The sequence below is a fragment of the Drosophila hydei genome, unplaced genomic scaffold (assembly GCF_003285905.1).
Source record: "Drosophila hydei strain 15085-1641.00,03,60 unplaced genomic scaffold, DhydRS2 tig00008130-arrow-arrow-pilon, whole genome shotgun sequence".
NCBI lineage: Eukaryota > Metazoa > Arthropoda > Insecta > Diptera > Drosophilidae > Drosophila > Drosophila hydei.
This window is the reverse complement of record NW_022045839.1, coordinates 415,020-428,995: the sequence shown is the minus strand read 5'-3', so window position 1 is coordinate 428,995 and position 13,976 is coordinate 415,020. Positions and strand designations below refer to the sequence as shown.

Genomic DNA, 13,976 nt, shown 5'->3' with positions numbered 1-13,976 from the left:
ACATTTTCGACAGATTTCGGTAAATGACAAATGGTAAAAACTTAAATTTTTCACTACTCAAGTAGTAAATTGAAGCTCCCCTCAGTAAATATTAAATTTCACATAACATTGAGAAATTAAGCAAAAGTTATTAAAATATTATATTGCTGAAGGTGAAAACATCTACTTTGAATATAATTTTCTTAAATCACAATCTTTAATGCAAGTGCAATCATGAAATAATATAAATAATTGTTTAAGAAAAAAATTGTATATTTTGGTTTATATTTGTAAAAAATAAAAATTAAAAAATAAATTGTAAATTGAATTCCGAACACCATAAAGAATTTTCTTATTGGGAAGGTTTTTTGGTAATTATATAAAGAATGTTTCAATTATACCAGTATATGGCCTGTAAAGTATAAAAACTTAAGCTGAAATGATCGATTATTATCGCTTGACATCAACAATATGATAATGCATTCACATTAAAACAACTTATGGACAAAAACAAGAACGTGCAAAATAAGCAAGTTCATTTTACGAATATTTACGGGAACAATCGATACATGGGCAAATGCAATCGATATATCGTCTGATTGGATCATCGCTAGTTTTCTCATTTATATTTTGCAAGTTTTGGTTTTCTTGCATAATTTGAACTTGCGTCAGAGTCCAATAAAGTTCATTTAATACAACGTTCGCTCCATCATGCAGTGCCCGTTCCTGAATCGCTTCAGTGCAAATTATCTGCGCAATTATGCTGAGATATTGTACCAGTCATATGGAGTGTTTTGTCCAGTTATCAGCAAATCCAATAAGACAGCCCAAAAACAACTTTCTCTTTTAACACCAATTCCATTTTCTGTGAAGTCCGCAAGGTCGTACTCTTCGAAAAGCTATTCGGTTGATGCTAGCTCGGCAGTAAATGATGTAAGACGTGGCCATGCAAACGAAACTGGCACAGCTGAAGCAAATTCGACTTTCCATTACGAAAAGTTTTTCAACGAGCAAATTTTAAAAAAGAAACGAGATCATTCTTACCGTGTTTTTAAACGCGTGAATCGCTTAGCTGGCGATGGCCTCTTTCCTCATGCTCTCGAGTATTCCTCGCAAACAGAGAAACCAATAACTGTTTGGTGCTCCAATGATTATTTGGGCATGTCAGCGCATCCCAAAGTGAAACATGCTGTTAAGGAAGCTTTGGAAATGCACGGATCTGGCGCCGGAGGAACACGTAACATATCGGGAAACTCATTGTATCACGAGCGCCTTGAAAGAAAGCTAGCAGATCTCCATCAAAAGGAGGCGGCGCTTCTCTTCACCTCATGCTTTGTGGCAAACGATTCAACTTTATTTACGCTTGCTAAATTACTGCCGAATTGTCATATATTCTCCGACGCTGGTAATCATGCTTCTATGATTCAGGGCATACGAAATAGTGGCGTACCCAAACACATTTTTCGTCATAATGACGTCAACCATTTGCGTCAACTACTGCAACAAGTGGATAAGACGACACCGAAAATCGTTGCATTCGAGACCGTGCATTCCATGACCGGTGCTATATGCCCATTAGAAGAACTGCTTGATGTTGCGCATGAATACGGTGCTATTACATTTATTGATGAAGTCCATGCGGTAGGCTTGTACGGCGACCATGGCGCTGGCGTAGGGGAGCAAGAGGGCGTGCTCTCTAAAATGGACATTATATCTGGAACTTTAGGAAAGGCATATGGCAATATTGGTGGCTACATAGCTGGCTCTGAAGCGCTGGTCGACATGGTGCGATCTTATGCTGCTGGCTTTATATTCACCACATCGTTGCCGCCAACTGTTCTCTGTGGTGCCCTTGAAGCAGTAACCATACTAGCCTCCGAAGAAGGACGGCAGCTGCGAAATATCCATCAACGAAATGTTTCGTACTTGAAAAATTTACTCAAGAGAGAAGGTAAAGTTGCATTTCTATATTTGTATATTTGATTATCAGTCATTGGCATTATGATTAGCATACAAATGAAGTAGATATATTCGGCAAAACGAGCTGCGTCGTGTGAATCATATTCATTTACATATCACACCATAGCTGCACGATTTGGGTTCTTAAAATATTTAAAAGAAAGCAATATACTGTTATTTACTGTTTTATTCTGCTCAATAAATAATTTAACATTTAGCATGAGTTGGCAAAATGTAGCCATGTGCGCTGTGATTGTTTATAATCAATCTGGCCACTTAGTGTTACAACAAGCAGATAATTACATCACGGTTTGACTGTCGAATCAGCATTCCTTGATAAGAAAATTAGTGACAACGGTGACAGCGCAAAAATATTGTATATTTTTGAGCAAATTGTCAGTTGCTCATATAAACAACATTTTTATAGATAGTATTATAAATATAAATAGTATAATTTGCAATAAATGCTCGTATATATTCATGCCATGCATATTGCTAACAATTAAAATTCACAACACGAAATGCGTTAAAGAATTATTGCACATGCCAAACTATATACAGCTGTCTTTAACTATTTTGAATATTGAATGAATATAATTAAGGATCTTTGCTGAAACTTGATATGCAGACTTTGCCAACTAAGGTCGTCCCAAATCAAATAGAGGGTATTTGCTGAATAATTTGGCTAGTCGCCTGTTCTATTCTGTTATTTGCCTATGTAATGGTATTATGTAATCGCCGATTGTTAAATTTCAATTTCTTTAAATATATTTATAGTTGCAGGCGACTAGAATGTTCCGATCTATTTGTTAGTTAATGTGGTATATTTATAAAATGCTTTGAAAGTGAATTATAACCTTAAAATGTTAAATTAAAACTTGAATACAATCACTTTTTAGCAAAACAGTATTCTAATCCAGTTTCTTGCTTCGACAACAGTAAAGACAGCGAATAATTTAAACAATGATTTATAAAGAATAATATAAATCACTCCATTTGCAATGACTAATTGAAATATTTTTATTCATTTCAGGTTTCCCCGTTGAAGATACGCCAAGCCACATTATTCCAATTAAAATTGGAGATCCCCTTATATGCAGTCAAATCTCAAATATGCTTATGGACCAGTATGGACACTATATGCAATCAATAAATTATCCAACGGTTGCTCGCGGTCAAGAGAAACTTCGTTTGGCTCCAACACCTTTTCATACTTTCGAAATGATGAACGCCCTAGTTTTGGACTTGAAGAAAGTGTGGGATACGCTGAAACTGTCAACAAATGTGCCACTAACGCCCAACGGATGTATGTTTTGCAGCAGCGACAGCTGTTTCCATCACGAGAATTGTCCAGATCTTGAGTGTGGCATTCCCAATTGCCCACGCTTAGAGTTATCGGTGGCAGCTTAGAAACATTTTAAGTTGTTTTATCCTTTTGCTGGCTTTTGAGTGCATTATAAAAATAACGAAAGGTTACGGTATTATAATATTTGATGTTGCTTTTAAATGTTAACAAATCTATAATTGGTGTCTTAACTTCAAATACAAGAGTAAAAATATTGCTTGATTATCAAAAAAAAAAAACGAATTATTTTACTGTCTTCAAAAAAGGGGTAAAAAGCAGATGCAGATAAAGGAAATATGGAGTGATCAAAATCAATTGTTTGTGCAGCACAAACAATGTAACTAATCGAGTTTATGTCTACGAAATTCAGGTGTATTGATTTTACTAAACAATTTTTTTAATTTGGCATGATATAAAAATGGTCAACATCGCCTGACGTTTGGCAATAAATCATTAGCCGAAATTGCGTTTCTCCTTGACCAGATGTTTTCTCATTGTGAGAGTCGTCTGGTAATAATAGCACTTGCGTGTCTCACGAAAATTTGACTAGCGTCGGCTGTTTGTTTTATTGGGTCTGATCTAATTATTTTATTACGTGAATTGAGATACGTATTTTATTTATTAATATTAATTTTTATTTAGAGTTTAGTTTCCAATAGGGAATTATACCCATCTCTGCTAACAAAAAAGTTTGCGCGAATCAGAGGCAAATACAATATAAAAAAAAGAAATTGAAGTAAATTTTCAATTATTAACTAGTAGTTTACCATACGTCAATAGAAACAAACAGCAAACAATCGCTGAATATTTAAAAAACATATACCGAGATCTACAATTTATATCGAAAGCAAAACGCAAATGCTGCACATTGGAAATGTCTTAAGTAAATCATACAGCCTATCGATGGTTTGCCGGTGCGATTGACTTAGTGCCATCTCTAAGAATAAACATCAATACTACCATATGTCAAATAAAATATTGCGAATCTTTAATTTGTGATTTTTAACACAATTAAAATGATAAAAGCTATACTCGTATTTAATAACCATGGGAAACCTCGTCTTTCAAAGTTTTATCAGTATTTTGTACGTATGTAGCATTCGAGTAAATGTAAACTGCAATTTTATGTAAATAAAAAGAGAAAACAAAAGCTGAAACATAAGAGTCTATGAAGAAGTTTGTTTTGAATACGTCGTTAGTAAAAAAAATATTGCCGAATATATTCATTTTGATGATTATACGGTTAAATACATACTTTACCATATTATAAGAAAACTTGGCTATTTTCGCAGTTAACAAACAACAAACATAGACAAAAATAAACAAATTGAAAATGATTTATATTATAAAAAATTTAAATAAATGTCATATATATCATATAAAAAAAACTGACTGCAAATAGCTTAACTAATTTCACATTTTAAACATTAGGATGAAAATCTGCAACAACAAATTATCAAAGAGACGTTTCAACTAGTGTCAAAGCGCGATGACAACGTTTGCAATTTTCTGGAAGGCGGCAGGTAAAAATAATATAATATGAAATATAAAAATTACAAATAAATTGGAAATATTTATAAATATATAAATATACATATATCTATATATTTATATGCACAAAATATATAGGTAGCTATCCGAGGCAAATTAAACTAAACTAGCTAATATTAGCAACAGGGGTATTCACTGTAGGAGAGAAAGAAATTCTGTTAGCTAATAAATACGTTAATATTTAAAATTCCTGTGTATTAATCACATATTTCAATTTATTAGCTTAATTGGCGGCTCTGATTACAAACTGATATACCGACACTATGCCACACTATACTTTGTATTCTGCGTTGACTCCTCGGAGAGCGAGCTAGGGATACTGGATCTGATACAAGTGTTTGTCGAAACTCTGGATAAGTGTTTCGAAAATGTGTGTGAATTGGATTTGATATTTCACGCTGATGCCGTGCATCATATCCTGTCCGAGCTAGTTATGGGCGGAATGGTGCTGCAAACAAATATGAATGATATAATAACGAGGATAGAAGATCAAAATAAGTTGATCAAACAGGAATCAGGAATCTCAGCGGCACCAGCGCGTGCTGTTAGCGTGGTCAAAAGCATGAACATTCCACAGCAAATCAAGGACATCAAACTGCCAGACCTTCCACAGGCTATAAAGGACTTGAAATTTTGATTGAAGGTAAGTTCGGGAATTATCTTTGATTTGATGTGCGTAATAAAATTGTACTCTTCCAACAGGTCTGCCTCTACAAATATTATTAAATTAGTAATTTAAGTACTAATAGATGAAATCTGAATTTAATATATATTGTCCATATAATAAAGAAAGAACAAACAATTATTATAAAAAGCTTAGCAATTATTATAATAGATGAACAAATGTTAATGTAATATTGAATATAAGCTGTCCACCCACTAATGTTTAGACATTCCCCGATTTCACTTGACAATGTGACAAAATTTAAATATTAAAAAAGCTTATTTTCAGAATTGTTATTAAAATTTGAAATATTTGTATCTCTCAAATCGTTTCTTTACTTTGTTAATTCGTTAACATTTGATTTATACCCTATAAAAAAGTAAGTATAATAAAATATTGTAAAGTCTATATGAAATGTTATTCGAAGAATCGATTTTGTAGCTGTTTGTTTACATATTTATGATTGTATGCAGCGTGGCGGCAGATTCCAATTTCTGATTCTATAAAAACATATTGTAATTTGATCAATGCGTTTATTTCTGCTGGCCTACGTAAATATGTATTCCGATTCAGTGTGATTCCTTGTGTACTGAATTTTTTCCACGATTTGAATTGTAGATTAAAACTTGACAGGCAAGCTTATCTTGCGGATGCGAAGATTTGAATTCATTGGCAATCGAATTGCCCTGCAGAAAAAAATATCAAAAAAACATAAGATTCTATTTAAAACTCGAAGAATATGTATAATCAGTGTATCAGTTTCATTGTTTAAGTCACAGAATCTAGCTAAAGCTGAGATATTTTATATATATTTCTATTTACTTTTGAGAGCAGAGCATTTGTTACTCGGCTGCCGTCTGCTAATGAAATTGTTTTGCTGATAAATTTCCCGTTGAAAAATATGTAAAAACAAATAATTCATGTTCCGATATGCAGTTCTCGGAGACGCTATAAAATCTTAATTTCAAATTGTTGATAAATAAAAGTTTGAAGTGAATTTAGACAGAATGAAAAATATAAAATATTATAAGAAAGTTGACGGTTTTGTAATTGAAATTGAAAATGAGAACATTTCCTATAAAGACAAATAAAAGCATAGTAAGGGGGTAACCGACTGCATAATACTCGCATGCAGTACTCTCAAGCAGTATTTAGTATATACTAAATAATTTTTGTATATACCGAATACCATAGAGAATATACTGAATATTATATATACCATAGAGAATATACTGAATGTTATATGGATGCTATTCGTCAGTGATGCAGATTACACCGAACTAATATACTCTTTCTGACTAAAGTGAACGAGTATATTTGAGCTTCAGATTGAAGTGCAGATTAGTTGTTCATAGGCCCGTCTGGATCTATATTAATAGGGCAATGGAAATGATTGTAATATTCAATTAAATTGTTTGCTGTGGGCAACATCGCTTCGAAGCTTTGAATAATGAGCTTGTGTATAATTGGGGCGGGCACCGCCGGACTTTGCTGTGCTCGGCGCGCACTTGAGAATAATCAAATTCCGACAGTTTTTGAACTCTCGAATCAAATTGGTGGCACTTGGGTTTATAATGAGAACACTGGAACAGTCAATGGCATCGATGTGCATAGCAGTATGTATCAGAATTTACGGTAAGTGCGCGACTAGGAGATACCCTTTTCTTTAAAAAATGTTAATAATATTTATATATATTTAGCACAAATTTGCCCAAGGAGGTGATGGGATTCCCGGACTTTGAAATCGATGCAAACAAAGATTCGTATATATCGTCTCAAGATATTTGTTTATTCCTAAATCGTTATGCTGATCATTTCCAATTGAGAAAACATATCAAATTTCAGTCCTACGTATTGCGGGTCTTGAAGAAAAAGGATAAATGGCAAGTGAGTAAAATTTAGAATTTACATCCATTTTTAATGATTTATAAAATCTGATTTGATATATCTCTGGGAACTGACTTGAAAATGGTGAAACTCGAACGCGTATTATATATAATGCCATAATCTTGTATTATTTTCCTTTCCAGGTGCTCGTTAAGAACCTCTTGACAAATTCTATGAAATATTACTATTTTGATAAAATCCTCATTGCAAATGGACATTATCATACACCAAATTATATACAAATTCCGAATGCGAATCTATTCAGAGGCGATTATATGCATAGCCACGATTATAGGAAGAGCGACGTCTTCCAAGGTAAATTAATAATAAAATAAATTATAATATCTATATATAATATTATAATATTATAATATCATTTACAATCAATTGCTGCAGGAAAACGCGTCTTAGTAATTGGCGGTGGGCCAAGTGCCTTGGACTTGTCGAATATCATATCGAAGTCGGCAAAGGAAGTCACGCTTAGCCATCACTTGGAGGGCATTTCGAACTCGATTTTCCTCGAGAACGTCTCGACTAAGCCTGATGTCAGGGAGTTGAACGAGAATGGCGCATATTTTGTGGATGGATCCTACAAGGAATTCGACACAATTTTCTACTGCACCGGCTATAAGTATTCCTTTCCGTTTCTCAGCATCAATGCTGGCATTTATGTCGAGGACAATTGGGTCCAAATGCTTTACAAACATTGCATCAACATACGAAACCCGACAATGGCACTGATTGGCTTGCCATTCTATGTGTGCGCCGCGCAAATGATGGATCTGCAGGCACGCTTTGTCTACAGCTACTTTTTTGGCAAAAATCAACTGCCGTCAGCGAAAGAAATGTCTGAAGAAGCAATAAGGAATATGAAAAACCTATTAGCCCAGGGCTACAAGAAGCGACAGGCACATATGCTCGGCAACAATCAGGTAAGCTTGCAGTCGAATTATTCATTTCTAGCCTTCGCTTGGTACAGGTATCTTCTAGTCGTGCACTCTCGAACAGAACACTATTTCTTGTTAACACTTCGTAATACCAATCTGCGTATTTCATTTCAGATGGAATATTTTACAGAATTGGCCAATGCAGCGCAGATCGAGAATATCAAGCCAGTTATGGCAAAATTACATTGTGAAAGCAGCAACTTATTCAACGAAAACTTGCTTCACTTTCGGGAAGACATCTTCAAGATAATTGACTGTGAAACATTCATTAAAGTTAATTAATAAGAAATTCATATTTGTGTTATGCTTAAATAAAAAAAAACATGAAAATGAATTTACAAAATTATTAAAATAAATTTAAAAAAAAAATAAGAAAATAAACAAATTTATTAAAATGAAATTAGAAAATAAATAAATTGAAATCAAAATTAAAAAATAAATAATTATGATTTAAATTTATACAACATTTTTAAAATTACCTTACCTTACCTAATATAGTTATTAACTGCCGTTAACAGTTCCCTAGACAGAATAATAATCTATCGATTATATTAGTTATTCTTGGTTCCTAAAATCTTAAGTTTCAAAGCTTTTAGTATCTTAGACCTGAGCTAATTTTATTCTTATATATCACCAAGTTTTCATATTTGCAGCTAGCAACTACAAATTTCGCTAAATTCTATTTGTTTTAAACGGAATTCTCACAAAGATTCATATTTTTTCTGCCCATGGAAATTTTAATTAGCGACCTGAGCCCAGAACAATGCAATTCCCACTGCAAGAGAATCTTAAACTGACTTTATTCAGTGTTAAATCAAAATGAAGTTTGCTGCTTGCATATGCCTAAAACTTCTTGAAATTGTGAGTATATATTTAAAAGAATTTCTAATTTTTAAATCAGACAGCATGTTTTATAATATATTTAAATAAATATAATAAAAAAATTTGTTGAATACTAGAAATGATATATTTATAACTAGTTAAAGTGATTATAGTTGGCAATGCAAGGTCTGAGATCTTGCCACGCCCAAACCAAATCTCTTGGAACTGTTTATATTGCTCCTATCTGTTGAGCAACTGTGAATATATATATATAATAAATTCACAGAAAATGTACTGTATGTTAATATTCAATATTTGTTATTTTCTTCCATATTTTAGTTTAATTTTGTAACATTTTCTTTCCCCTAGGTCTTCACTGTGGCAGCAACAATTCTCAAGAAGTTATCCGATCGCTATTCGGAACGTTTGTTGACCAGCAATAAGAAGAATCTAACGGAATGGATGCTTCTGAATACAATTTCATTGACAAAGGAAGCCGACGATTTTGGGGATCTCGCCTATATAGGCTATATATATATCTCCATAATATTATTGCTAGCAAGGTAAGAATTTGATGGCTCTATAAGTTCTATTTGTATTTCACAATATATAAACAGATTCAAAGAGAAAACGAGGAACTATCACATAACTGAGATCATTTTACTGAGCTTTGGAGTATTATTTTTCACCATACAAGGTAATTTTAATACTTTTTAGAACTGTATAATCATCTAAATATCATTTTTATTTAGGGCTATTAATATTTGGTATTATCGAAGAGTTACCAGATAATATTCTAGTCTTCGGGTATTCTCTTGGCGCTGTCACTTTTCTCTGTGCAATTCTCTTTGCCATCGATCTATTATTTTTCAAACAAATGGCCGATCCTAAGAATGCAATGTCTCAAACAGATTTGGAAAGGGCAATTGAAACATCCACCAAGGAAGTCTATCAAATAACAAATAATGCTAAAGTGAATCAATTTGAGCAATGTTGTCATCCAACAGCTGCTAAAAATGTGAAAAAACTTAAATATCTACGAACAGATTTGTAATTATTGTTAATTTTTGTTTAGATTATACTTTTAGTTTGCAACTTAAACGAATTACAAATAAATTGTTAACCTTTGTTTCAGATTTTACTAAATACTATATTGTTCTTTTTAATGTTCAGATTTCAGATTGTAATTTTGGAAAGTTCAGTATTTTTATTAGAATGAAATTCAGAATAAAAAAAAATATATAAAACTTATAAATCTATATAAAAATGAAATATTCTGAAGTTTCTAACTTATATTTAAAATTGAATCTAATATATGTATATATAGTATATATACCTATACACCAGTTGAAGCAAATAATCACATGATTTGCGATTTGTTACTAAAATTTGATTTTATTCAATATTAATTTTTACAGCGGCTTTTTCTTCATTAAGTTGATTATAATCTACACTTTTTTTGAAGCATGGCTCATTACTTTGAGTTTGCGATACAAATCCCTGGTTCGAAACAGTATTGTACACAGCCAATGCTTGAGCAACTAGCCCAGTTACATCTCCTGGATTTGATGGCAAAATCATCGTATTGTTTGATTTTGCTAACTTTTCAAAAGCTTCAATATATTGTTCAGCCAAAGTTAAAGATGCTGCATTTCTACCGTCCTATAATGAGAGATCATATAGAAGCATATTATTAAATAATCATTTAGGCAAACATTTGTAGAAATCATCTAACCAAGTAATTGCTTTTGTCTAGGCATACTTTTGTATTTTGAATCTGAAGTCAGTTAGATAATAGATAACTCCTTATTTTCTTTCTTGCTTAGGTTTCATATCGCTGACATAGTGTTCTCTTACCGTATGTGCTAATGATTTGGATAAAGCTTGAAGACTACGAGCTCGCGCATCGGCGACAGCAATCATGGCAGCAGCCTCTCCGCTTGCCTTGTTAATGTGCTCTTGTCGTTCAGCCTCTGCAAATATAATTTATTTGTAAATATATCAATAAATTATGTCTAAGCAAGGAAAACGGCGCTAGTGAAAATAGTGGAGTAATCGTAACATACTATTTTATGACAGCCTTCAAAACTTGTCTGAATAATGTACAAAGTTGTATATACCTGATGCTAATATTCTTGATTTTCGTTTGCCTTCAGCAATATTGATTTCGGCTTCTCGTACACCTTCTGATTCCAGAATGGCAGCTCGTTTTCTTCTTTCAGCTTCGACTTGCATTTGCATCGCTTCATGGACTCTTGTCGGTAACTAATTGATTTAGAGAAGAACATATGTGTTGGAACTTACTTTAAATATTAAATAGCTTTACCCTGATATCTCTGATTTCGTAACGTAAACAGGCAATGCCCCAAGCCTCGCTGGCTTTATTTATGGAATCGACAATGCTAACGTTTAGGGATTCTCTCTCTCGAAACACTTTATCCAATGACATTTTTCCGAGCTCAGATCTCATTGTTGTTTGCGCAAGTTGCGTTATAGCAAATTCGGGATCCTCTACACCATAGGAAGCTAAAAAGAACGAACGTTATGTTCTTACGCTTCTTAATGAATTGTGTAATAATTTGTATATCATACCTCTATACGGATCTATAATACGTAAGTAAAGGACACCATCAATGCTGAGTGTCACATTATCGGATGTTATAGCGCTTTGTTTGGGCACATCTATCGCAATTTCCTTTAAGCTTTGAACATATTTGATTTTATCGGCGACGGGTACGAGTATGTTGAGACCGGGATCTAAAATTCTATGAAATCTTCCCATACGTTCCACTACCCAAGCCTTTATTAAATATTGTCATAGTAAAATTTTAATTATTTAATATAAAATGTTGTATTTCGTTTACCTCTTGCTGTGGAACAAACATCACAATTGTGTTCATTGGAGTCGAGGCTTTTCCTCTTAATTGCTTAACAATGCTCGTGCCGGCAATCAGAAGTTCTTTCTAAAGTATCATTATATCATTAGTTACATAATATTTTAATTGTTATTATACTTACTTGCGGCATTAATGTACGCGCTGAAAATAGTAACCTAGACATTTTCAAATATCCAGACCTTGGTACTAGACAAATAATATAATTTACTTAACATCATGTTCCTGGGCACAGGGTGATTCGATCATAATACTGACCGGCTTTCCATCACTTTATGCGACGTTTCCACTGTCACAATTTTGTCGGTATAGAAGTTATTGATAATGTGGTGACTGTGAAATAATTTACAACTACAATTTTTTTTTTAATGTGTTTTGTGCGGAAGGCACTACGTTATAAACGCTCTTTCATAATATTAACGCTGCAGTGGAATATTTTTGTTTTACATTTTTATGAGTATTATCTTCTAACAATAGGTACATATCACTGAGATGTGGAAACAAGTAATAACAAAATTCTATATTTTAAAAAGCAATCAGTGTGTAATTAACTAATAAATAACTTATTTTCGAAATGTAATGCAAATTGCAGTTAGAAATTTCTTATATTATATATATTTATTTTTTCTGTTCCATTTAAAATCACATCCCATTCTGACACATTCTCATTAGATGTTCTTAAAATTGCATTAGCTCTCAATATTTGCTGTGTTGAGCTTTAGTATCGAAATTGTTCCTGTGACCGTTACTACTCAATATACATTCCTTCACAGAGCTATCGATATTCTTCAACAATATCATATGTGCGACCTATCGATAGTTTATATATATTCCAGTTCTATCATTATGGTACTTATCATAAGCAATTCGGATTTCTAACCTTAGCTAATATTTAATATTGATTATATTATATAAATTGTCATTGATAGAAAATCCGTGGAATTGTTGAGCGTTGATTTATTCGACCTGTCATTAAAATAGGAACGTAGTATTTAAGAAGATTCTATTCTAAATTGTATGCTGAAACATATGTAATGCAATCCCTGCGGTCGCTATTTGTACAGAACTCAATCATAATGATGCGTGGAGCAAAGATTATTAGTCTAAATGGATGGTGTCACAGGCAACGGTCATGGACGTCCATTCTGCGGCGGTTATACGTAACACAAGTGAAATGCACAATTCCTTTAATTCAGAAATGCAGTATTACACAAACCGCTTCTGAAAACAATCGCGAAAACAAACCAAAGAACAACCCGGACTTGGATAACAAACACAATAAAAGCTCTGAGGATTTAGATCGCGCTTTCAATGTCCTGCAGAGTACGTTGCCAAAACTGTTTGTGGAGCCCCTTGACTATTCCATATATAGTCCAAATTTAATATTTCAAAATAACATAACTGGCAAATATACGGTAGGTCTGTACCACTATGTTAAGCAAATCGCGATTCTACGAACCGTGGGTCATTTGAAGTATGCGTATGTTAAATTCGAGATATTAAAAATAACGAAACATCACGAAGATTGTACAGTTCGGATCAGATGGCGAGTGAGGGGCATATCAGGCTTAAAAGTAATGTTTCAATTTTGGAAATACAAAGTGTGGCAGCTACAAGAAGTCCTAAAAGACCAGGAGGCGTGGTACGATGGATATTCGATATGCTTCCTTGGCGATGATGGCTTAATTGGCAAGCATATCGTTGACAAAATAATGCCAGATGAGAGTCGCGAAATCGTTAGCAGCGCTTCCGGTTCAGCGTTACCAACTGGATCCGTGGCGGCAACGGCGACGGTATCACAAAAGATCAATTTTCATCCTAATGAATATTTATTGTACCCACTTACGAAATTAAACTAAAATAGTTAGGGCCACATCAAATGTGTGTCAAAGATTACTTAACAAATAAAATTTTTTTGTTTTAAATAT

General features: G+C 33.2%; 6 protein-coding genes across 6 annotated transcripts; 5 read left to right on the top strand and 1 right to left on the bottom strand.

Moving 5' to 3' along the window:
- The first annotated feature begins 580 nt into the window (after positions 1–580).
- LOC111600042 (5-aminolevulinate synthase, erythroid-specific, mitochondrial) lies at positions 581–3,495 on the top strand. The gene is made up of 2 exons (XM_023315967.2): positions 581–1,930; positions 2,972–3,495. The coding sequence occupies exons 1-2, from the start codon at positions 691–693 to the stop codon at positions 3,346–3,348; spliced, it is 1,617 nt and encodes a 538-aa protein (XP_023171735.2). The 5' UTR covers positions 581–690; the 3' UTR covers positions 3,349–3,495.
- A 733-nt stretch (positions 3,496–4,228) lies between these two features.
- LOC111600109 (AP-3 complex subunit sigma-2) lies at positions 4,229–5,653 on the top strand. Its single transcript, XM_023316071.2, has 4 exons — positions 4,229–4,368; positions 4,715–4,806; positions 5,057–5,477; positions 5,537–5,653. Exons 1-3 carry the CDS (start codon positions 4,300–4,302, stop codon positions 5,469–5,471), a joined length of 576 nt encoding a protein of 191 aa, XP_023171839.1. The 5' UTR covers positions 4,229–4,299; the 3' UTR covers positions 5,472–5,477; positions 5,537–5,653.
- Positions 5,654–6,893: 1,240 nt separating this feature from the next.
- LOC111600084 (senecionine N-oxygenase) lies at positions 6,894–8,614 on the top strand. Its single transcript, XM_023316023.2, has 5 exons — positions 6,894–7,133; positions 7,199–7,385; positions 7,529–7,700; positions 7,782–8,317; positions 8,447–8,614. Exons 1-5 carry the CDS (start codon positions 6,949–6,951, stop codon positions 8,612–8,614), a joined length of 1,248 nt encoding a protein of 415 aa, XP_023171791.2. The 5' UTR covers positions 6,894–6,948.
- Positions 8,615–9,151: 537 nt separating this feature from the next.
- LOC111600140 lies at positions 9,152–10,208 on the top strand. Its single transcript, XM_023316116.2, has 4 exons — positions 9,152–9,193; positions 9,524–9,717; positions 9,772–9,851; positions 9,907–10,208. Exons 1-4 carry the CDS (start codon positions 9,152–9,154, stop codon positions 10,206–10,208), a joined length of 618 nt encoding a protein of 205 aa, XP_023171884.1.
- Positions 10,209–10,528: 320 nt separating this feature from the next.
- LOC111600092 (stomatin-like protein 2, mitochondrial) lies at positions 10,529–12,287 on the bottom strand. Its single transcript, XM_023316031.2, has 7 exons — positions 12,173–12,287; positions 12,019–12,117; positions 11,747–11,954; positions 11,481–11,680; positions 11,275–11,419; positions 11,012–11,127; positions 10,529–10,816 (listed from the first exon to the last, which is right to left on the bottom strand). The coding sequence occupies exons 1-7, from the start codon at positions 12,212–12,214 to the stop codon at positions 10,550–10,552; spliced, it is 1,077 nt and encodes a 358-aa protein (XP_023171799.1). The 5' UTR covers positions 12,215–12,287; the 3' UTR covers positions 10,529–10,549.
- Positions 12,288–12,908: 621 nt separating this feature from the next.
- LOC111600102 (uncharacterized protein C6orf136 homolog) lies at positions 12,909–13,975 on the top strand. The gene has a single exon (XM_023316063.2). The coding sequence runs from the start codon at positions 13,083–13,085 to the stop codon at positions 13,905–13,907; it is 825 nt and encodes a 274-aa protein (XP_023171831.1). The 5' UTR covers positions 12,909–13,082; the 3' UTR covers positions 13,908–13,975.
- Position 13,976: the final 1 nt, after the last annotated feature.